A 21,898-nucleotide genomic window follows, 5' to 3' on the forward strand; every position below is an offset into this window, starting at 1 on the left:
GCCAGGAGTCAGCCAATAAAGCAGGCACGATGAAAGATCTCACATCAGCTGCCGAGATACAAGCAAACAGGGAGGAGATGGAGCTGCAGTGGGTCTCTCGTCACTAGGGGTTTCTAAAGAAAGACAGGGAAAAAAAAAGAAAAGGGGGCACTGGGGGATTCATGGAAAGCAAAGGATACTTTTAAAAACTCTGGCCTGTTCCATGAACTCTCTAAGGGGATTAAGAGCTTAATGAACTGCCTATAGGCAGCCAGAAGTTTGAGCGATAGTGGAGCAAGGCAGAGAGGGTGGCTGTCACAAGAGTGCTCATGTGAGGGCGGGCCATGCGTCTATTAGTGGGCCTGGAAGAGTTTCATCAGGGGGCCTGACTCTCAGTCCCTCCTACACAAAGTATCCTGCACTGAGGTAACTCAATTTAAACACTGATAATTTAGTTTAAAACGTTTTTCTGTGCCCTTTCATGAAGGTGATGAAGTTCAACATTTTTGAGAAGCAGACACTGGATACATGATTACACTGCAAACAGTCGCTGCATGTAGTTCAACAAACTCTATGCAACTGTAAGACTGTGATAGCAAGGCTGTGTACTTTGCATGCTGCTGCTGGTGGCATTTGATGCATGTGATACTAAATTCCTTGAAATCTTGGTGAGAGAAGCCACAGCATCATGATTTTCTTTTCAACGTGTTGTTTAGAAATAAGCTCATTATCTTCAGTTTTAGTTTCTTCAGGTTAGTTTTATTCGTTGTCCTCTACAAATGCTTTGTAATTTGTGTCTCTCCACTGTAAGTTAAGAGTCCCAGCAGGTGGAAAACGAAAATGTGCTGTGTGAAAGAGAGAAACGGAGACAGGGAGGGGGAGAAAGAGAGAGACTGTGGTTTCATAGGGCTTACCAACGCTCTACAGTTTGCGACTGCTCTGAGTGCACTTGTTTCAAATGGGTGTGGAGGGGCAGAGAGGAAGGAAGGGAAGGGAGAGCAGGGGAGGGCGGCAGACACCAACACCTAGGCAGTAACACTCTTGAGTGCGAAGGGGGGAACAGGCGGCTGTCGATGGGGAGGTCTCTGTGAAGCAGCAGCAGCAGCAGCCTACCTGTTGGAAATCAGTGCGGGAGACTGCCTGTGCCGGACCCACGCTGATCGTGGATCTGCGGGAAACAGCCCTTAACAATGTCTCCAAGACTATTACTCTGCGCTGTTCTGGCTGTGTACCATGGGACGCAAACCTGCAGCGGATTTAACATAGATGAACGGTTTCCTGTGATCAAAGAGGGGAAAACCAAAGGGAGCTTCTTTGGATTCTCAGTAGCTCTGCATCAACAGACGGAAGGCTCAAAAAAATACCTGTAAGTTGTCATCTGTGTTTGTTAGAGACAATGCTTCACTTCTTTTTTTCATTTGAAGGTTAGAATTATGTCCGCAGTCTCAGGCACCTGCCTTGGACCAGGAGGCGTAGCGAAAAACAACCATTTGATCCGCCACAGAGAGGAGCGGTTTGCGCCTTCTTACTGCGTAAAACCCGCGATGAAACTCTGGAGTCTGAACCATATTTCACCATGTCACACCTTTGCCTGTTTTTATACTTCATTTAACACACTTGTTAAATGCTTACGATGGCTTCCTTCGCATCACACACTTCCCTTTTCCACACATAAAGTAGTTCCTCCTCAAGTCAACCACCTGTTAGACACCGGAGCGGTATAAATCTCTGCGGATTTATTCAGGCCTACCTCCAGAGACCTTTGTTAGTATATTAAAACATCTCGGACGGGTATTCTGTACTGATTTTGTGCCTATGTCGTAAGTGAAGAGAATCTGATGAAAGTCTTGTAATTGGCCGTGCGGGGGTTGTTACCTGGGCTGTTATGAATGAAGCTGGTATGACGTGCATTTCAGTCAGGCCGTAGGACGCCGGCTAACAGGCATCTGGGCCATGAGAGCATATGTGAATGTAAAACTGTCTGTTGCAGTTTTACACGAATATTTTTCTCTGTTCTATTTACACACTAATTTTACATTTCAGTTTTTGCCTTTTGTGCATCTCTCTAATCAGACAGCGCAGCAATCATCCCCCAACGTTGACTCTTACTGTTAAGAATGCATACATGACTGAATGAGATATTTCATAATGTCTGTTACAGACTTCTTTGAGAGGAATCATTTAGCTGCAGGTGAAACAGCTGGGCCAGGTGAACTGTACTGCAGCTCGGAGCTTGTCTGAGCTGTGGCTTCTAAAGTTATTCCAGTGCACAAGATTAAGGGTCTTTCAAGGTTGTGTCATGTGTAATAAGCAGTAATACTGCAAAAAAGTTGTTTCAAACTAATTTATGGGTTCTCACATATGTCCTTTCTGTGCATATAGGACTTCAGTGTTCATGTCCTGCCATTGTGGAATGCACAGAAAGTCCTGACATAGCCCGCTCTTCTTTCTTTCCACCTATCCTCAGGCTGTTCCATTCAGCTGACACACAAGTGAGTTTGTATTTCGCAATAAAGGTGTTCATTGGCTTGTAACACTTGTAGGTTGTTATTACCACAATGTCAATGCTCATGTGGATTTATCAGTGTTTGGGGGGATTTACATCAAAGTAAATGCCTTTTGTTTCAGGAATAATTCATGTTGGACGACAAGAATGTATGTGACACATCTTTCCTGTCTTCCTATGCAAAGTCTTTTAATGAAAGCTCCTCAAACTGTATCATTGTTTAGTGTAGGATTTCCCTCGGCCAATTACAGTGGCCCCCTCCACTCATCCTTCCGCATCTGTGATCACACAGCGTGTTCATAACTTGCTGTTATCTGTGTCTTCGTTCTGCTTTGAAGACTAAGAAAGAAAATTGCCAACCTGGGGCCGCACTTCCTCCACGTTATCACCAGTGAAGTCAATCTGAATATACGGTTTCTTTTCTGTGAAGTGGTGGACTGATGTGCATTACAGAGATTTTCAGCAGTTAATAGAATGGATAACAGTGTTCATCTGACACATGATCAATGTGCCATCTTGGCCTTGTCCCGAGAGGGATGGAGTCACTGTCCGCAGACTGCAACCCAAGAAGGGGAGCACATGGCTGTGGTAATGAGACTGGAAGTCTGTAGGGACAAGGAGGCTGTAAAAAGTCTCATTGGTGTGCTGCTAGCTAAGAGGTTTAAGCAAATTTGTGCTCAGTTCTATTTTATTAGGATGCATCTTTGACACTAACATGAACTGAACGTGAACCCTGACCTGCTGCTGACTGTAGCGTCATATTTAGCATACAGCAGTGAGACTGGTGTTAATCTTTTCATTTCACTCACGGGAAGAAATTTAATGAGCGTATTTCCCAAACTTCAGAGCTATTTCTTTAAACTTGAGGAAAAACATCTGTGTAATATCCTTAAGGTGTGTTTTGGTGTCTCATGTCAGTGTGACCCATTTCTTAATTTGAAGAAGTGAGATGTCTGAGTATTGCACTTTCACCTTCATTGTGGTTGTGACTTATGATTCACACAGTGTTACTAACCTACTTACCTTAGATCTCCCACAATTCCTTATTCCTTATCAGTTCATGAGACGGGTTTTGTCTCATAAAGTTCAATAGCCTACATTTATTTCCTTCAATAGTACTTCCTGTTTCAAGAGTGTCCTCTCTGTCAGCCTAAGCTTGTAATCTGTGGAGCTGCTGATGTTTGCTAAAGACAGTCTTTTAGTACTCAGACTTCTAGTGCATGCACTCTGTGATTCTGTTTAGACACATACAGTAACAATGTCCTGATGGTGTGTCCCATGTTTGTGCTGGTTTTACAGCCTTGTCTGTTTCCTCTGTGTTGTCTGGCTTCTTTTGTGGCCCTCAGATCTGTCTCACTGCACCACAGAGCTGTTTGTCACAGGTTTCCTCATTACTGTAGCGAGCTAGAGCGTGAATATTTGAAAAATGCAAGAACTAGGCATATAAACCAGTCGTGGCATGTACACGTACATGTTTAAAGTGGTCGTTCTTTGTGCATGCATTAGTCAGACAGTCAGAGTCCAGGATAAAAGTCAAGACAGAGGGTTTCCACTCCCAGTTCTATAATTATATGAGTGCAATAAAGTCTTTCTTAACCTCTTAAGATGTAGGCTATTATCCAATTACCATGAATCTAGCAGTGTATCTTGGCTCAACTGAAACAATTTAAAAAATGTATTTTGGATTGAGGTGGGGCGTACACAGCCAATTAGTAGATTCACTTAGTTGGGGATGGGCTGCGCCTGAATAATCTAAAAGCTACCTGAGGCCAATTTGTACAGGGTATTCACCTCTCCACTCCCCCTTCACTTTGAATCACCCATTTAAAGTCTCTGAGAGTTTTTTTTTCTTGAGAGAACTTTTTTTGTTCTCTGTTGTAGCAGGGAGGAGGGTCTGGGCAGTCAGCTGGCCACCTATTGGCTCTTCCAGTCCCCTGACCCCATGGTATGCCTGGAATGTATTACCCTTCTCTGCACAGTCACAACCTGCCAGGTTTCAGGTTGAGACAAGACAGGAGTGAGAATGATGACTCTCAGCTAAAATGTGAAATCATTTAGTTCCCTCCCCAGCAGACAAAAAAAATCCTTCATTTTATAGATGGGAACCTCTGCAACCTGAGTAAAAGAGTTGAATTCCTCCGACTGATGAATATTTAATCAGAGTTGAAGTGCCTTTGCTTTTCCAGCTCATCTCTGTCTGACTGCTGTGGCCTGAGGCCATGAAAGTCAGCCATTTAATTTGATGGGGCCTTCTCCTCTCTGCTGTGAGGTGCAGATTAGACTGGTCGACCTGCTGTAAGATTTGTAGTCACAAACAGTCTGATGTACAGTTTGAACATGCACAGGAACATGCTCTGCTTTTCTTCAAACCTCCTAGAGTTTGATGGAATTAATTATCTGATCACTAATCAAATCTCCCATTTGAAAAGTTAATGTAATGCAGCAGACGAGGATGATGCATAGTCATCCTCTAGTATTAAACTTTAACTTTCAAATGTTAAAGACAGGAATTAGTGCCCTGGAAAGACATCAAGGTGATTCTCCATCCAAAACCTGTCTTTTAAATATTAAACACTCACCTCCCTGCAGGCTTGAAATGTGGCTGCTAAAAGTTCACTCCCTTAACTGTGGGAGCGAACAGCTTGAATTCATGTCAGTTACAATGTATTCCAATGGCAGTAGGTTTTCACAGCAGGAAGAAGTATGAATGTGTCTATAGCCTGGTATTTTTGTACACAAGTATAGTATTGTGCATTGGGCCGCGAGCTCTGAAAAGCTGTTCAACAGTACTGTGAACAGTAAATATGGTCTCCCTGCACTGTTTTCACAGCACAGCCAGTGACAAAGTCTAATACTCAAAAGCAGATTTTATGTAATATAAGGTATTAAGTAAACTGAATGATGTAATGCCATATATTACATTACATTCTAGCACAGGCTAATGTACAGTAAACGCTGCAGGTGGGAATGTCCAACTTGGCCATGATCCAACATTCCTCGTCATACAAATGCTAGTGGTCTTTGTCTCTGAAGTAGGTCTATCAGAGCGCTGGTGTCATGCCTCTGTGAAACACTTTTAGATAAGAATCCTGTGTTGTCCATTAGACCCTCACACATGTGTTACATGAGAGCCGGCTGCGGAAGTTGTTACTGATGTGTTTCTGTGAAAAGGAAGCATCATAGATTTCATTTGAGAGAGGGAGAGATTAGCCTTCGAGAATTGTCCCAGTCTGCTATTATATATGCACTGAATTTTCTTTTATTTTGTTAAAACAATGCTGTTTTTACTGTGTTGTGTAGTAAAAATATTTTATATGTAATACCTAATATTTAAACCCTTATTGGTCACATGACAAAAATGCTTTGCATCAACAGACAGAAGGCTGTTAATTTTAGCTAAATGCTAATATTAATGCATTTTATTTGTTTGATTTCATAAGATTAAAATGAAAGAACAAAGTATGTTAGCACTACATTAATGCTAACCTAATAGGTCAGTTTGTGTGTTTTAATTGTTGGGTACCTCTTTCTATTAAGATGCCCTTCATAGCTTCACAGCCCTACTGTAAATTGTAATTAGCCACTAAAAAATAATTTGCTAATACTTTAAAGAAGGCATTTGACCTCTTATTCAGAAAAAAAGAAACAATTGGGAAGCAAGATTATTGATTATTTAAAAAAAACTTTATTTAAAATGTATTAACATTTCTAACTACAGAGATGATGGCTTGTTAGCAAAAGAAACCCAGCAGCAAACATGCCTGCCAGTGGGGATTTTTACAACTTGGCTGACTGACAGAAAATTCAGAGGGTGTTGTGAACATGGTGTTTTTTTTGTAGGTGGGAATAGGGTTGGGATATATGAAAGGTTTTAGGCCAATTCACTGCAACAGTACAAGACCTCACTAGAGTTACGTGCAAGTTTATCCATGGTGACTGGCCCTAATCTTTATGCTATTTATTGCCTGTATCCAATCAGTTGGTAATGGCATGAGATGCATTTTGTGTAGCGGGAGAATGAATGACAGCTTCTAATAACATGCTGAAATGGATCCCAGCGGGACCTCGGGCCTCCTTCTAATCTCCACAGAGGAGATTCTCTATGGTGGGGCTTTCATTGGAAATACCTGCAGTGAAGACTGTTTCCATCCTAACAAAACTGTAAGAGATCCCCTTTTCTCCCCTGGTTCTACAAATGCCCTGAAACAGCGAGGAAAAGAAGCTAGTGTAGTTGGCCTCTGGGCTAATGAGGGTTACCTGTAGCTAGAAAAACTATATGCATCGATACCTTTGTCTTTTGATGCCATTTATCATCTTTGAAAGGGAAATGATCCTGAAGTATTGGTTTACACTTGGTATGTGCTTGTGGAAGTTGGTCTACGTGGTATCTCGTGGTCTGTCCTTAACAATACAATGTTATGAAATGCCTTTGAACTATTTACTACACAGTTTGTTGATAAATTACAAAAGTAGAATCTGCTTCAGTTGTCTTTACTAGAGGTTTTCAAAGCCTCAGATGTTTCATGCACACCTGTGCTGCATTTATATAAGCTGAGAAAACCTCACCTTGGCAGGCATGCTAACAGTGCCGCTGTCAGATCTATTATAGCTATGAGGTAGTCCACCTGTAACCCCCCCCCCTTCCCCCACCCCAACTGCAGGCCCCTCTCCTCCCCCACTTTACATACAACAGGGGTCAAAAAGTTAATGGAAATACTGTTACTGATACTGTGAGTCTCTTGTGAATTCTGCTTTGGCTGCATGGTGTGAGCTTGCAGGATGCAAGCTGGGTCATGCTCTGACTGCTCTGTTCTTTCCAGTTTTGATTCACACGTCACCTACACTGGCTCACTCTTTGGAACTGAATATTTGCTCAGTTTCTTAAGTGTCACCCTAAAAAGTAATATACTTTATAAGGGCAAAGTATTGCACTGTTAAATGCTGCAACAAAAAAAGTTGTGTATAGTCAAACATACTAAAAGGTGAACCTGCAGGACCTTTTCTGTGTTGAGACTAGCAGGATTATCAGTGAAATCATCTAGCTTTTTTATTTTGCTGCCACTGCCTCTGCTGCTACTGTTGTATTGTCTAACACTGTGACACGACTCTGATATAATCTCCCTGCAATAATAATTATCTGTCTCTCCCTTTCTTTCTCTTTGTGTGTTCAGGCTTCTTGCAGGAGCGCCCAAAGAAAAAGCCCAATCTCTACAAAATGTCAATGAAACAGGTGGTGTCTACTCCTGCCCCATCACCACAGACACCACTGACTGCTCCAGAATGGACCTGGTCAGCACAAGTAAGCCTGGTGCCTATAATGAGATGGGAATACTTGTTTTGGTATTTAACTGAGGAATGCAGCATTGCAGTATTGTAACTTAGTTTCTCTGTACAGCAGTGAAAACAGGACTCCACAGTAGGGATGGGACAATACACTATAAAATAGATTTTATCGCCCATCGCGATAAAAAAAAAACAAAAAACACTCACAATAAGTTGTTCGCAGTGAATTTCGAGAATAGTTAATATCCTCACGAGTGACTTGCAGAAAGCCTGCCAACATAAAGTCCTGTATTGATACTGAATTGCCACAAGGGGGAGCTGCGCCTTTCCAGTCATTCCGAAATACTAAGCCTGTCAACATGGCTGAAGGCCTGGGTTGCCCATTGTATCCCCCGCAAAACAGAGTTAAATCAGATGTGTGGAGATACTATGGAATCCACAACAAAGGACTCAAGGTAAAATTAACGAACGTTACTGTCAGTTAGGCTACTTAACGTGGTTCAGTCATACAACCGCTGACGTTTATCCAAATGCTTTTTACGCTGTGTTCTGGTCACCGGTGAATTAAGCTAACGTTAGCCAGGTAACGTTAGCTAGGTAACGCTTTAACATTGCGTGTTAGCATACTAACATTTACTAATCTGCTCTAAACTTAAAGTAAAAGAGTGGAGGCTGGTGGAAATGTCGTCAGTTTTGCGATTTGTTGTTAATGATAATGCTAGATGAGAAGTCAGAGGATTACCAAAGTTATTTCAGTTTATTTCAAGATCCAAATCAACAAACTCCATCACTACAGATGCTACATTTCCTGTAATGCGTCCAACAGCGTCTTTTTTTATAAGACTCTCCTGGCTGGTTTCCAGATATTTCAAACTCCACACCCCCAGGTCATAAAATTTGTAGTCCCCAAGTTAGCTGTCATGACACCATTAAGGGTATGTTTCTCAGACTTGCCAAAACTTCCCCTTAAAGCCACAGCAGACGTGCTCACAGTCTGAGTTGTATTCACCATGTAAACTGACGCTTATGTGTGAAACCACTTGACTTTCTCCATGACATATACAGGTACTGTAGAGGAGGATTGCTATAGAAAATGAGGAACAATAACCTCAGCAATAACCTGAAAATGATAATCAGCCAACTTCCTCTTTATTCACTGAGGACAGAGCTAGTGTGCCAAACAAGCTCAGAGTCTAATCCCCGGCATGTCTAATTGCATTCAGGATCATTTGCTGCACCTACATAATGAGCTCCAGGATAGAAAACTCTGAAAGCGCATCCTTTCTTAATTGAAGGTTATTAACTGGTAGACTTACCGCTCTACTACCTTAAGGTGAATAAGGCCCCCCAGAGGCTAAAAGTAAGAGCCATAATAAAAGGATTCCTCCTCTCTTTTAATGTTGAGCTCAGAGTGACTGGGGCTGCAGTCACAGTGCATTTTTGAGGTTAATATCTGTCAGGGCATGATCCAGGCTGAATGAAGCTTTACTGTTTGGGGTTGGTTTTCCTTTGCCTATGATCACCATAATCATGATGAATGTTTTTCTACATAATGAATGATTGGACATGGCTGACTGTGGACTGCATACTAGTTTTTATTAGGTGAAATATAATGTTGAACTAACAGTAGAATCATGGAAATTGTGACACTGATACTGTTCAGATTTCAGTACTCTGGATGTTAAACTGTAAAAACTTTAACTGTAAACTTTTGTACTATTTACATGTTCATAGTAAACTCCTGCAATGTAATTGCCACATCTGACCCCAACCCTTATGTCACATCCACAGCAAATCCTTCTTCTGAGATGGTGGAGGGCATGTGGCTGGGTGTGACAGTGGCCACTCAGAGGGACCAGCCGGGGGGACGCATACTGGTGAGATGACACCATGTTTTACTCTATTAGTCACATGTGACACACTATGTATACAGAAACCTTTATTATAGAATTGAGGGTACCCAGGGTGAGATAAAGCTCTTGCTTTGCTTTGCAATAGTTGCACTATTTATTGCAGTACACAGCTACCAAATGTTGCACTCAACATGTGCACAAGATAGAATTGGACATGCAGGTAGGAAATGCTACAGAGAGTCATGTTCATGAGTAAGAAGTTCTGTTTAGTAAGACAATCTTTTTTATTAATACTAGCACTTGTTTAATGAATACATTATCAGAAGAAGTTGGCAGATTTGACACATTTTAAGTTAGAAATGATTGTGCAGTCCATAACATCCTACAATATACACACTCTTCTGTGGTTTTCAGGCATGTGGGCATCGGTATGTGAAGGTCATCCAAGGTGGCTCAGAGGAGCAGCGGCGGATGATAGGGAAGTGCTACGTAAGGGGAAATGATCTGACCTATGACCCAAATGATGACTGGCAGACGTACAATTACGAGGTTTGCAACCCCAACAACAACATGGAGTTTGAGGGCATGTGTAACATGGGCATATCAGCTGGCATGACAGACACTGACGTCTACATCGGCTCCGCAGGCAGCTACATGTGGCAAGGTGGGTGTTGAGGAGTTAATGGCAAAAAGAGCGCATTTTGTTACTTGCCGTTGAAATAATGGGCAGGTTTCACAGACAGGGATTTAACACATCCAAGACTACCTAGTGTTAGTCTAACACTGGGATTATTCTCTGTCTGGGAAACCTGTCCATTGTGCATGAAGCAGATTTTAACACTGTTTTCTGATTCTGCTTTGTTATGAAGGAAATGTTCATGTAACATGGAGAAATCCAGATCCAGGGTATTCTTGGGACTCTAGAGACAAGGACTTTGGCCAGCTGAACAATCGATACAGCTATATGGGTGAATATTCAGTCATTCTTGAGTGTGTTTTTGCATCTTATAAACTGTAAAATCATTGGGAATCAGGAAGAAGACCTAGATGTCAGTATGAAGAACAAGAGAAACAAAAAAACAAAAGTCAGATGACAGTTTTAACTGTGAATCTCTAACACTCTCTCCCACAGGTTATTCAGTTCTTGAAGAGAAGAAGCTGCTGAGCAGAGACGACTACACAGTAGTGACAGGGTCTCCCAGATATGAGTCCAAGGGCTCTGTGATGTTTGGGACAAAGACTGATAATGCCATCCAACAGACCCTCATCATCACCGGGGAGCAAGTGGGCTCGTACTTTGGGGGCAGTCTGGCTGTTACTGATCTCAACAATGATAAGTGCGTTTCTCTTCTCCAGACAGCATGACTGTGGAAAACTGAACTGTAAAAAATGATTCTGTTTTTTAGCCTTGTCTTTTCTCATGTACAGCATTCAGAATGTAAGCACATAATTTCTTTTTTAATCCACGGTGTCCTTAGTTTGAGAGCAACCCCAAATTGGAGGTCATGTTATTAAAATCTATACAGTTCTCTCCAAATGAACAAAAATCAGTGCATCAAGATATCAACAAATCATAGATGACAGAACATAAATTTAAAAATAATCTTTCTCCAGCTTTCATATTCATATTTACTGTAAATCACAAGCTGCTTAAAATTCTAGATTCACAGTTGGAAAAGAAAGAAAGAAAAGCAGAAGGGTTATGTTTGTATCTTTTAATGGATTGCCTGTAATTATATTTTGTTCTTTTGAGCTGCCTCATGGTCGAATGCTGTGCAGCTATGATATGCCCTGTTATGCAGAGAATGCATGACGATGATGTATGTATGAGCTGAGATGAGAGAAGAAAACCTGTCCTTTCAGCAGCTCAGATAAGGTGTTCATCATGACATCATGGTGAAATCATGTGCCTTCCTTTAATGCATGAGTTAAACCTGGTTGGGATTTTAAGGAATATGTACATTTTAGAAGTAATGTTGGTGAATTAAGACTCATGCTTTGTAGGATATGTAGGTATGTATTTGCATATTAAGTCATATTTTTGGATGTTTCTTTGCTTATTACAGCTGGAATGACCTGATTGTGGGTGCCCCATTTTACTTTGACCGTATGAACGATCATGGTGGAGCAGTGTATATCTTCATGAATGAGAATGGATCTTTTGAGAAGACTGCCACCAAGGTACTGAAGGGTCCATCGTCTTCTGGATTTGGCTTGGCAGTCGCTGCCATTGGTGATGTCAACCAAGACGGATTCCAAGGTGTGAAACAGCTTCTGAACTCAAAAAACAAAAATGAAACTTCACCCAGACTGCAAATCCATTGATAGACACAGATACAAAATGATGTACTTTATGAAATGGTAATGCAGGAACTTCTGGTAAAATTCAATATTAAAGACTTTTTAAAATGGTTTTTAAGGTGGTGTGTTCGCCACTCTCTCATGGAAAGAATCAAGCTACTGTAGAGAGGAAACGTTGGTTTAAGATGTTGTATGATCGTGTATTATGTGCTGTTCATACGCAGTCATCTCAGCAGAGAAACTGTCGACTGTTGACTGTTACATTTCAGGCTGTTTAAAAGCTGTACAAAATTGCAGTGGCTGGCAATTTACTAATAATTATGTGGTGCAATGTTGCCCCCTAGAGGACTAATATATTTCATACACTGATATTTTACTCCATTGTTACTGTCTGCAGACTTTGCAGTGGGGGCTCCTTTCCACGACACAGGAAAGGTCTACATATGGATGGGATGTAAAGAGGGAATCTTAGAGAATCCCAGTCAGGTAATATCTGACACCCACTACCATGAATACACTTTAGACGTAATCTGAAAGGGCCCAGATTTACTGTGTTAATTTCCATGTGCCATTGTTGCCCTCTATAGGTGATAGAGGGTAAGACAGTAGATAATGGTGGATTCCATACCTTTGGCTACTCAATCAATGGAGGGATGGACATGGATGAGAGCGGTTACCCTGACATCTTAGTTGGTTCCCTGGACGACCGCATTGCCTTGCTCAGGTAGATATTAGAAAAAACATGTCACTTCTGTGTGAGAAGAGGGAAATTTATGTTTTTCAGGTCCTGTTAACCATGGTATCATAGAATTCCTGAGTGATCTTTTGGTTGAACAGAAAATGGTTTTAAGTTAAAAGAAAAGATAAGTTCTTGAAAACTTAACACTGTTAAAGTACAAAATAACGTCTGAAATATACAAGAGGAGGAATTACATGGAAGATATTCACAACTATTGCTGGTGTTTGTCTCAATTGTAGACTCTAAATTATGCACTTTTTTCATATGATCATATAACTTTGATTGAAGTTTGATTCCTTTTTTCAATTAATTTGTTTTCAGAGCTCGACCAGTTGTCCACTTAAATACGGTCTTCAATGCTATGCCTAAGATTGTGGACCCTAACCAGTGTCCTGGAAATACACCATGGTGAGCTGTCATCTCAGAACATGTCATTCTGAAACTAGCTTATTCACATTTTTCAAATATTTGCCAATGACTCTTTGTGTTTTACAGCATTACAGCAACTCTGTGTATGTCTTTCACTCTGAGCAATGGAAACAAAGACCTCAAGAAAAATATCAGTAAGAAGTCTTCTTATTCTTTAATGGAAAATATTTCCAAATTGCTTAAATACAGGCCGCAATCTTAAATCTATACATATATCTGTAGTTAAAATTTGTTGAGATACTGGCCTGCTGGCTGCTCACTGAGCTATATATTGTCTGAAACTACTGTATTATCAATTTAACACTTGCTGCAATGTTCTATAATGTGTTACTCTATATATTTTGACATTATAAAGCGGTGAAGTACACAGTGGAGGCAGACACGGAAAGGAGAAGAAGCCCTCGAGTTCGTTTCCAGAGCAATAATGATGACACCTATACCGGTTTGCTGAGCTTGCAATCCTCCAAAAGCACATGTTCTGAGCTAAAGCTGTTTGTAGTGGTGAGTTTTCAACATGTATGTGTATTAAATGCTGTGTATGTTCATGGTTTTGTAAATATACATTGTGTTGACTGAAAAGCTGCTGTTGTCCAAGTCATGCGCATATTCACACTAGTATTACATTCTTGGATGACTTAACAGGCTCCTGTGAGGGACAAACTGGAGTCAGTGGTCTTTTCCCTCAACATATCCTTACACGAACAAAAGCCTAAATCCAGACGCTCCTTGCAGAACCTGGACTCCTTCCCAGTTCTGAGCCAGGGGCAGAAACTCACTCAAAAAGATGAGGTATGGTGTGGTGCACAAGCCACCTTCACATACCACATTTTTGATAACTTAGTGTATTAGTATATGTGATTTTCTCCCTGTCAGATATGATATAATGTTATTTGTTAAATTCCCGACAGATTGATTTTCAGAAGGAGTGTGGCTCTGATAACAAATGTTCCAGTAACCTGCAGCTGACTGCCAAGTTTGTTGACGATGATGATAAGCCTTACCCCAGGTGAAATGAAATTCTGCAAACTAAGCTTTCTTTGACTAATATGGGTTTTTAATGCTGCTATAGAAACCACATTTTTAGATGAATGTTACACAGTATGGGATTTTTAAACATTTAGTATGATAATTTGGGGAATAAGTTTACTGTGTTGCCATGAGTTAGATGAGAAGATTGGTACCACTGTCATGTCTGTACAGTACATATAAAGCTACTATAAAACTGTTTCTCCCTTTCTCCAGGTTTTGTGCTAAGCTAATTACATGTGAATGCAGTAATTAACCAAAAACAATAATTGAAAAACAAATGAATAAATACCTGTTGTCCAATTCAGGGACAAGCTGGGTTTAACCCAGGTGCTTCAGTTCAATACCAATATGAAGATCATAAGGCTGATGGTGGAGGTGACTAACATCCCTACCGGGGCGAGGTTGGCCGAGGATGCTCATCAGGCCATGCTCAATGTCACCATCCCTGAAGCGCTGACATACTCTGGTGTCAGGTCATCGGTACGTCCACTAGAGGGCAGCAGACTACTGAGAAATATACATTTATTAGTTACTTCCTCTTGCTAAGGCTAAAATTCTTTCATTAATAACACAAAATACAATGCTAGATTGCTCATTTTGTCTATCATAAAGATAAAAAAGCTTCAGTTTTCTCAAGCGAAATATACACTAAACTCATTGTCCCTACTTGCACATTCAACTCCAGTCTCTTAAACTGCTTGATTTTATAATCCCGTTCACTGTTTTAATATACTGACTGTGTGTTTAGGACCACGATGTACAATGCAGTCTTGATACCACAGTGATCTGTGAGCTGGGGAATCCACTTAAAGGCAATGAAAGGGTGAGTGTACAGAATTTTCTGTCAAAATAGTTTGACATTTTTCCCTTGCTGAGATGGGTTTCTCATACTTCTCGTTCCTTTGCCTTCATTATCAGGTGTCACTTGTCCTCAAGTTTCAGACAACAGGGATTGATTTATACACACAAGAGATTAACTCCCAGCTGCTTCTGTCCACGTAAGTGCTTAAGATTGTTAGATTCCTTTACATACAAGTTCACTTTTTACAGTGGTGTAGCACTAGACAACCGCTAGTTTTAATCTAGACTTTATATCCACATTTGCTTATATTTAGGTCCCAGTTTTGGTTCTACAGTATAGCATTTATAAATAACGTTTAAGCTTTTTAGTACAAAATATAAAGTTGCTTTTCAGTTGCTGGTGGTTATGTTATTGTAGACATAAATTCAACTGGCATTCAGTGCTGTAATAAAGTTTGTTTCTTCAGTCTCAGTGAACAGAGTGACCTGAGGCCTGTGCCTGTGGCCCTGATGATTGAAAACACCATTCTCCCCACCTTCTCCTTGTGAGTCCCATTACCCACAATAACTCATGACGTATTGAATATACAGTAAAGAGCACAGAAATGCCATGGAAGCTGAGGCACTAAATGTCACACACATTATCTTCCACGTAGTGCTTTTACCCGCAGAATGTACAATCATTTCTAACTCTCGCCCCGTCCAGAGCGAACGCCTTGGTGCAAACAAAATTCGGCGGGACAGTGATGGGCGAGTCAGCTATGGTAAACACCAGTGACGTGGGCAGTCTGGTGGAGTTCACCTTCAAAGTGAGTCACCTTCACCACTCAGGCTATATTAGACCTCCAGGACTGTATATTGCATCTACAATATGTGTGCTACTCAGCCACATTTCCCTCATCCCCACCCAGTCTTTGAAGCCACCAACACTTTTGTTCTTCAGAAGTTTAATATTGCGTGGGGAAAGGATTGTTATGTGAGCCATGGTTTGTGGTGTAAGCATGACCAGGGGTGGATACTATTTAGGAGTTGCTAACTTACAGTCCAGCTCTGACTGTTATTTTATACTATATTGTTATTCTGCACTATCACTGCCTTTTTTCTGTCTTTTTTTAGCTGCTGACTGTTTTTTCTCCACCAGGTGAACATGAGGGGACAGCCCCTCGGAAACTTGGGGACCCTGGCTGTGGAGTTTGATTGGCCCTATGAGGTAGCCAACGGCAAGTGGCTGCTGTACCTGACGAAGATTGTCGTTATGGGGGACTCAGAGATGGAATGTAACCCTCCTGACTCAGTTGTCAACAATCGGAACCTAACTGTAAGGCTCTGTTTTAAGCTTTGGTTTAGAAGGTGTTGTTGTATCACCCCTCGCTCACTCACTCACAAGTACTTTGTCTAGTTGAGCTTTGGATACTTTGTCCAGATTGAAACTGAGGTAACATGCAGATGCAGATTATGAAGACATTGCTTAACACAAAATACACAAATCAGTCCCAGTGATTCAGCTGTAAAACCACATGAAAAGGTGACTGGGTTGATACTCAGCCTGTGGCCTTTGATATGTGTCATGTTTTTTTTCTCTAATCTTTCCTATCTCTGTTCTTTCATAATGTACAGCTGGCTGGTGCCCACACCCATGACATACGCACATCCCAAAATGTCCCATTTCTGAAAAGCCACAAACATGGTTACAAATAAACAGAGGTAGAGGCTTTAATGAAAGGCCTTGGGCAAAGAACAACCGTAAGAGTGTACAGCAAGCAGCTCTGTGCTTTGAACTAAATGCTAAAGTCAGCATACTAACATGCTCAATATGAAATGGCAGGTATGATGTTTACCATCTCTGTTAAGCTTGTTAGCACACTATTTTTTGCTTCTTAGCACCAAACACAGAGTAAAGCTGAGGCTGAGGGGAATGCCAGACATTCCTATCCCCAGAGCACGGCTATAAAACAGTGTGACACTGTGTATTTCTGTTGATTTTTGCCACTCAAACACCTCTGGGAAATATAATAGTGGGTGATGAATTTCACTGAACTGGACTGATATTAAGCAAGATTAAATTTATCTAACTGACGCTGAGTGCAATGTGCAGTGCTCAGACTTGTTACACATGCTGTTATTCATCCTGACGTCAGTGTGAAGTGAAGCAGTCAGCAGTTTGAGGAAACGTCAGTGGTAGAAAAGTGGTGTGAAAATGGTCTCAAAGCCAAACCACAGCTGTTCAGAAATACATTTTGGAAAAAACATCTGTGTCGCCACACACAAACCTCACAGAGCCCCAAATAGAAAATAATAATGCGTGTGGCCTACATATAGACAGTGGGAATGACAATCCTATTCTCAGAAGAATTTGGTAATGTCTTTATCAAAACCAGTAATTACCACAAACCCTCTGATGTAATGTCTCTGTCTCCTCTGCTTTCTTCTTTCATTTTCCCCTCTATTTTCACTTCTCCTCCAGTTGTCGGGGAGCGGACCTAAGCGTACTAAGCGGCAGATTGTGGTGGATGATGGTCATGATGAGACACAGCCCCATAACATTGAGCCGCAGGCAGCCATCACATTGGTCACGCATCGAAAAGAGACCCACTTGTTGGTAAGAAATGGATCTGCCTGAGTGCTCTCATGGACAGCTTTTACGCGTCATTTGAAGTGTTATGTTTGATCATCAGAGTGAGGTCTTCACATTTCACCTCTCCCGTTCAGCAGACAGACAGAAACACACCTAACAAAGGCCTACTTTAACTCAACATATACTATACTGTATAAAGTTATCACTGAGCACAGAAGTGAATCTTCACCTATATTGACATTATCCCTTGAACTCCTATAACAATAGAGCTAACTTTAACTGTCAGGGCTCCTAGGCTGTAGAATTTACAGTATTCAGGATTTATTACATATTATATAACTGTATACATGTGTATTCGTCGATGTTTGTTCACTTGTGTAAAAAAATAATAGTTCTTCTTTCTCATTTTGTGTTCAAGGAATGCTCAAAGGGAACAGCGAAATGCGTGAAGTTCAGCTGCCCACTGCTCAACATGACGGATTCAGCCAAGATTTATGTCCGGTCCCGTTTGTGGAACAGTACAATGTTAGAGGTTAGCTCACCAGTTGCAGCCACACACACTTCAAACCGGGTAGAGACCTTGTAATTCAAGCACAGGTTTTTCTGAGGTCCTTGCTTTGGTGTGAAAGTGTATATCTGTGGTTTAGACATTTACAACCTTTTTACTTCTTTGTGAAAATGTTTTGATGCCGTTTGTGTGCGTGTGTGTGTGTGTGTGTGTGTCCACAGGACTATTCCAATGCTCTGCGAGTTACAGTCAGAGGTCATGCCACACTGAAGCTCATAAAAAATACATCAAACATCAAGATGGAAAATCAGACCATCATGGTGCGTAAGGACTACAACAATGATGGTGATTGTGTTGATGATAGTGGTTTTACCTGACCTGTCTCCATCTTTCTTGTAGTTCACAGTAGAAATAGAACCAGTGGAGGGAGTGGAGACACCCTATGAGCTCCCGCTGTGGATCATCATCTCAGCAGCAGTAGCAGGAATTTTACTACTAGGAATCATCATTCTGATACTATGGAAGGTGAGGCCACAAATCACACTGTGCTGATCAGTTACTCACACTGAAGATCCTCCCTGGGTTTTGTGACAGCCAGTGACCCATTCATCTTAGTCTGTGACCTCCATACAAGCCATTAGTCTAACCTGTGACTTACCCCCTCCTTCCCCATGCACCCTCCTCCTCCTACTCCACCCCCAGTGTGGCTTCTTCCAGAGGGCCAGCAGGAGGGAAATGTATGAGGCCAAGGCGCAGAAGGCTGAGATGAAGATCCAGCCCTCTGAGACAGAGAGGTTGACTGAGGACTACTGAGGCCCACCTGGGTCCCCAAACAGCACACACCAGTGGGGCTTTTGGGTAAAAACACCCCTTCAAATGGATATTCTATAGATACTATCAATGACAGCTCTAAGCTCGGGGTGTGATTCAACTCAACACTTCACTTTCTGTCGCTTCACTGTACTCCAGTTTCTTGTCGGTGCTGTAGCTAACATTTCTGCTGTTTCCCTTTCAGCCTAATACTGTGCACTGCACTGCTGATCACTGTTTTATATCATGTTTGTCTTCACTACCATATCCATCTTTTCCATCTTACTCAGTAGGATATTGTGGGTCTCTGTGCTACCTAACCTGCTTTTCCTCAGCCTCTGAATCCTAAATCTTCTTCTCAACCCGTCATTAATCCCAGCTCCCCTGCCATTTAAGTGCATCCTCTTTAATGTCACCTCCTTCTCTCCCTTTTCCCTCCAGCTTGGATTCTTTAAGCGAGCCATCTACTACCGGATAATGCCAAAGCACCAGGGGGTGAAAATTCGCAAGGCTGAGCGCTATCAGTTCAATCTGGGATTTCAGCCTGAGGAGCCGCAGAAAAAGTATTGGATCACCAACTGGACAGAGATGCAGCATTACTACTACTGAGGCCTTTACTTTGAACCCTGAACCACTCAACATCACACTGGCACAGGCCAAACAAAGAGCACTGGGCTCAGCTGAGCCACATGGACTTTACAGCGCATGGACCAACTGTGGGTAAAGCATTCAATTTGACACTTTTTTTTAAATTTTCTAGTAGATTTCATCAACTCTTTCAGTGCAATATACTGAACATTTTTGTTTCAGAGATTGTAATTTGTTAAGTATTTTTGAAGAATGCAGTGTTGTACATTGGATTGGCATTCAAGAGTAAATTGTAAATTGTTACATTGCAGGTTTTTATGTACTGAACTTTGCATGTGTACTTTCATTTTTTCTTTCTGAATCCTCTGAGCAAAGTCACCATGTTGATTTCCACCATTTCTATTTTTCTCTCTGAGAGTCCCTTGATTCTCTCTGTGATTGTATATGCCCTTCCTGCTCTGTCGCCAGGCATCACTTAATGGTCAGTTGTTGTAGGCTACGCAAAGGTTTAAAACCTGCACCAGTAGTTTTGGAGATCATTTTCCAACTGCACTTAAAAGATGTTGACCAGCACCCACTCTGTAATGAGTGACGGAGTGTCTTTATGTGAATGTCCATCTCAGTGTTTTGCAAGCATTACGTAGACTAGCGTCTTGAGTGCAGTTATGTTTGTGGCTCTCATGTGTAGAACGTGACTTTGAAATTTTTCTAGCTACATACAAATATTATTTCCCTGGTTTAGGGAATAAACACAGAGAGGGCCAAAGAAAGTGGTACTCAGTGGTGAATCTTACACTTTATAGCCCAGCTGGACATGTTTAATTTGCCCAAATTTAAATTGCATTGTAAAGAGTCATCCAAGCACCTCTGCAACAAGTTGAAAAGCAGTAGGTTCTTGTTTGTATGTAGAATTATTCAACATTTGATGATGAGATCATGGGAGCACACTTGATTATTATTTATTACACTGTCATGTGTTATTACAGTAAAGAACATGTCTGAATATATGTCACATATAGGGAGTCACAACACTGGATTAAAGAATACATGCTATTATATCTTCATGAGACTTCATGATATTGTAAGCTTCAGCATAGATAGCTACATCATGAATTGTACATAGTGACAATTTATGCTGAATTCAGTATTTGAATGAATGTCTACACTATGTCATTGGCCTTTGTTGTTTCACTGTCCCAAAGCTTTGTATTTTTGTATGAGACAGTAAGCTGACACTTGGATTGTTTCCAAGCCATTGTGGCCAACCTGCAGCATTGAAGGCATACTGGATCCGGAGAAGACTGTCACTGAACAGTCTCTGATGGGACTGAGTGTTGCGTTACCAATCTGGTCCATGCTACCTGAGAGCCCACAGCTACTCTGTTGTGACTGTGACCAGTACAGAGGCTCCATTGACTCTGTGAGTAAAGAGGGAAGGGCTGAAACCAATGCACAAACTCTGTTCTGTGTGGTGGTATTTTTTTTACTGTGCAGTTTCAATGTAATTAAATTGTTTTTAACAACCTCTGGAGTTCAGTTGCTACCAGGAGACATTCTGTGTTTTGTTTGAACACATGGCAGAATAAATATTTAATGTCTTTATTGTAGAAATGCAGAGGATTCAACAAAAAAGAAACAAATCAAATATTCAGAAATGCTAACACAATTAATGACTTTACAAACATTCATTTTAAAACATTTTCTCCCTAAACATTCAAATATTACAAATAAATTACAAAATAGTAATGTTCTTTTGCATAGGCAAAAAAATTATTTGACTCCATGTGTATACAATAAATATACAAAACTAGATAGGGTGGCAGAGCAAAAAGAAAAGCAAATTTGATCAGACGTACTGTATAGTACACAAAAACACTGATGTTCACATTGAGGTTGGTACTGTGCTAGCTACAGTAAGTCAGGCCTTACTTTAGCCCTTTAGCCATCACTGACAACTAGTCCTTTTGCTTGAGCTCCATTGTGGAGAGGGACTTTTGAGGCTTCCTTGATTTCCTATACTTGTAGGCCAATAGGATGGTGGCCACCAAGAGGACCAGGCCAATGACCAATAGGACCCACTGGCCAGCTATGGCAGCTGCGCTGTCCACATTCATACCCAGGAAGTCCACTTTACCAGCTTTACCTGGACACAAACACAAAAATACTGAGTAAGAGACACATGGGATTGATTGTTTTTCACTGACAAACTCAGTCATTCACGTTAAGTAAGATGCAGATTATCCACGAGGGGGGATAATCATTGGCCATTTTTGATGCCATACTATACTATGACTTTTTTGGTGATTTTTGATGCCATAATACTATGACTTTTTTTGACCATTTTTGATGCCATACTATACTATGACTTTTTTGGGTGTTTTTGATGCCATACTATACTATGACTTTTTTTGACCATTTTTGATGCATACTATACTATGACTTTTTTGACCATTTTTGATGCATACTATACTATGACTTTTTTGACCATTTTTGATGC

General features: G+C 41.1%; 2 protein-coding genes across 2 annotated transcripts in view; one reads left to right on the top strand and one right to left on the bottom strand.

The window, feature by feature from the left end:
* Positions 1–959: 959 nt before the first annotated feature.
* itga3b (integrin, alpha 3b) lies at positions 960–20,926 on the top strand. The gene is made up of 26 exons (XM_018665018.2): positions 960–1,345; positions 7,657–7,784; positions 9,560–9,645; positions 10,036–10,285; positions 10,491–10,589; positions 10,754–10,958; positions 11,688–11,881; positions 12,320–12,408; positions 12,510–12,646; positions 12,983–13,069; positions 13,157–13,224; positions 13,446–13,591; positions 13,733–13,879; positions 13,999–14,096; positions 14,425–14,599; positions 14,868–14,942; positions 15,038–15,117; positions 15,388–15,465; positions 15,627–15,729; positions 16,062–16,238; positions 17,385–17,519; positions 17,914–18,027; positions 18,225–18,323; positions 18,403–18,528; positions 18,706–18,861; positions 19,255–20,926. The coding sequence occupies exons 1-25, from the start codon at positions 1,170–1,172 to the stop codon at positions 18,814–18,816; spliced, it is 3,183 nt and encodes a 1,060-aa protein (XP_018520534.1). The 5' UTR covers positions 960–1,169; the 3' UTR covers positions 18,817–18,861; positions 19,255–20,926.
* Positions 20,927–20,986: 60 nt separating this feature from the next.
* ace (angiotensin I converting enzyme (peptidyl-dipeptidase A) 1) overlaps positions 20,987–21,898 on the bottom strand; it is a 27,783-nt gene continuing 26,871 nt past the window's right edge. Inside the window, 1 exon segment of the mRNA XM_018665003.2 lies at positions 20,987–21,544. Within this exon segment, the coding sequence (XP_018520519.1) occupies positions 21,357–21,544 (188 nt within the window). The 3' untranslated portion in view covers positions 20,987–21,356.

This window comes from Lates calcarifer, linkage group LG23, assembly GCF_001640805.2.
Source record: "Lates calcarifer isolate ASB-BC8 linkage group LG23, TLL_Latcal_v3, whole genome shotgun sequence".
Lineage (NCBI taxonomy): Eukaryota > Metazoa > Chordata > Actinopteri > Centropomidae > Lates > Lates calcarifer.

What these genes read in the sequence shown, in the direction of transcription:
- itga3b (XM_018665018.2), top strand. Translation starts at nt 1,170, where the DNA reads ATGTCTCCAAGACTATTACTCTGCGCTGTTCTGGCTGTGTACCATGGG. An exon ending in AGGCAGCTACATGTGGCAAG is followed by an intron (nt 10,286 to 10,490) that starts GTGGGTGTTGAG and finishes TTTGTTATGAAG; the next exon opens with GAAATGTTCATGTAACATGG. An exon ending in GGAACAGTACAATGTTAGAG is followed by an intron (nt 18,028 to 18,224) that starts GTTAGCTCACCA and finishes GTGTGTCCACAG; the next exon opens with GACTATTCCAATGCTCTGCG.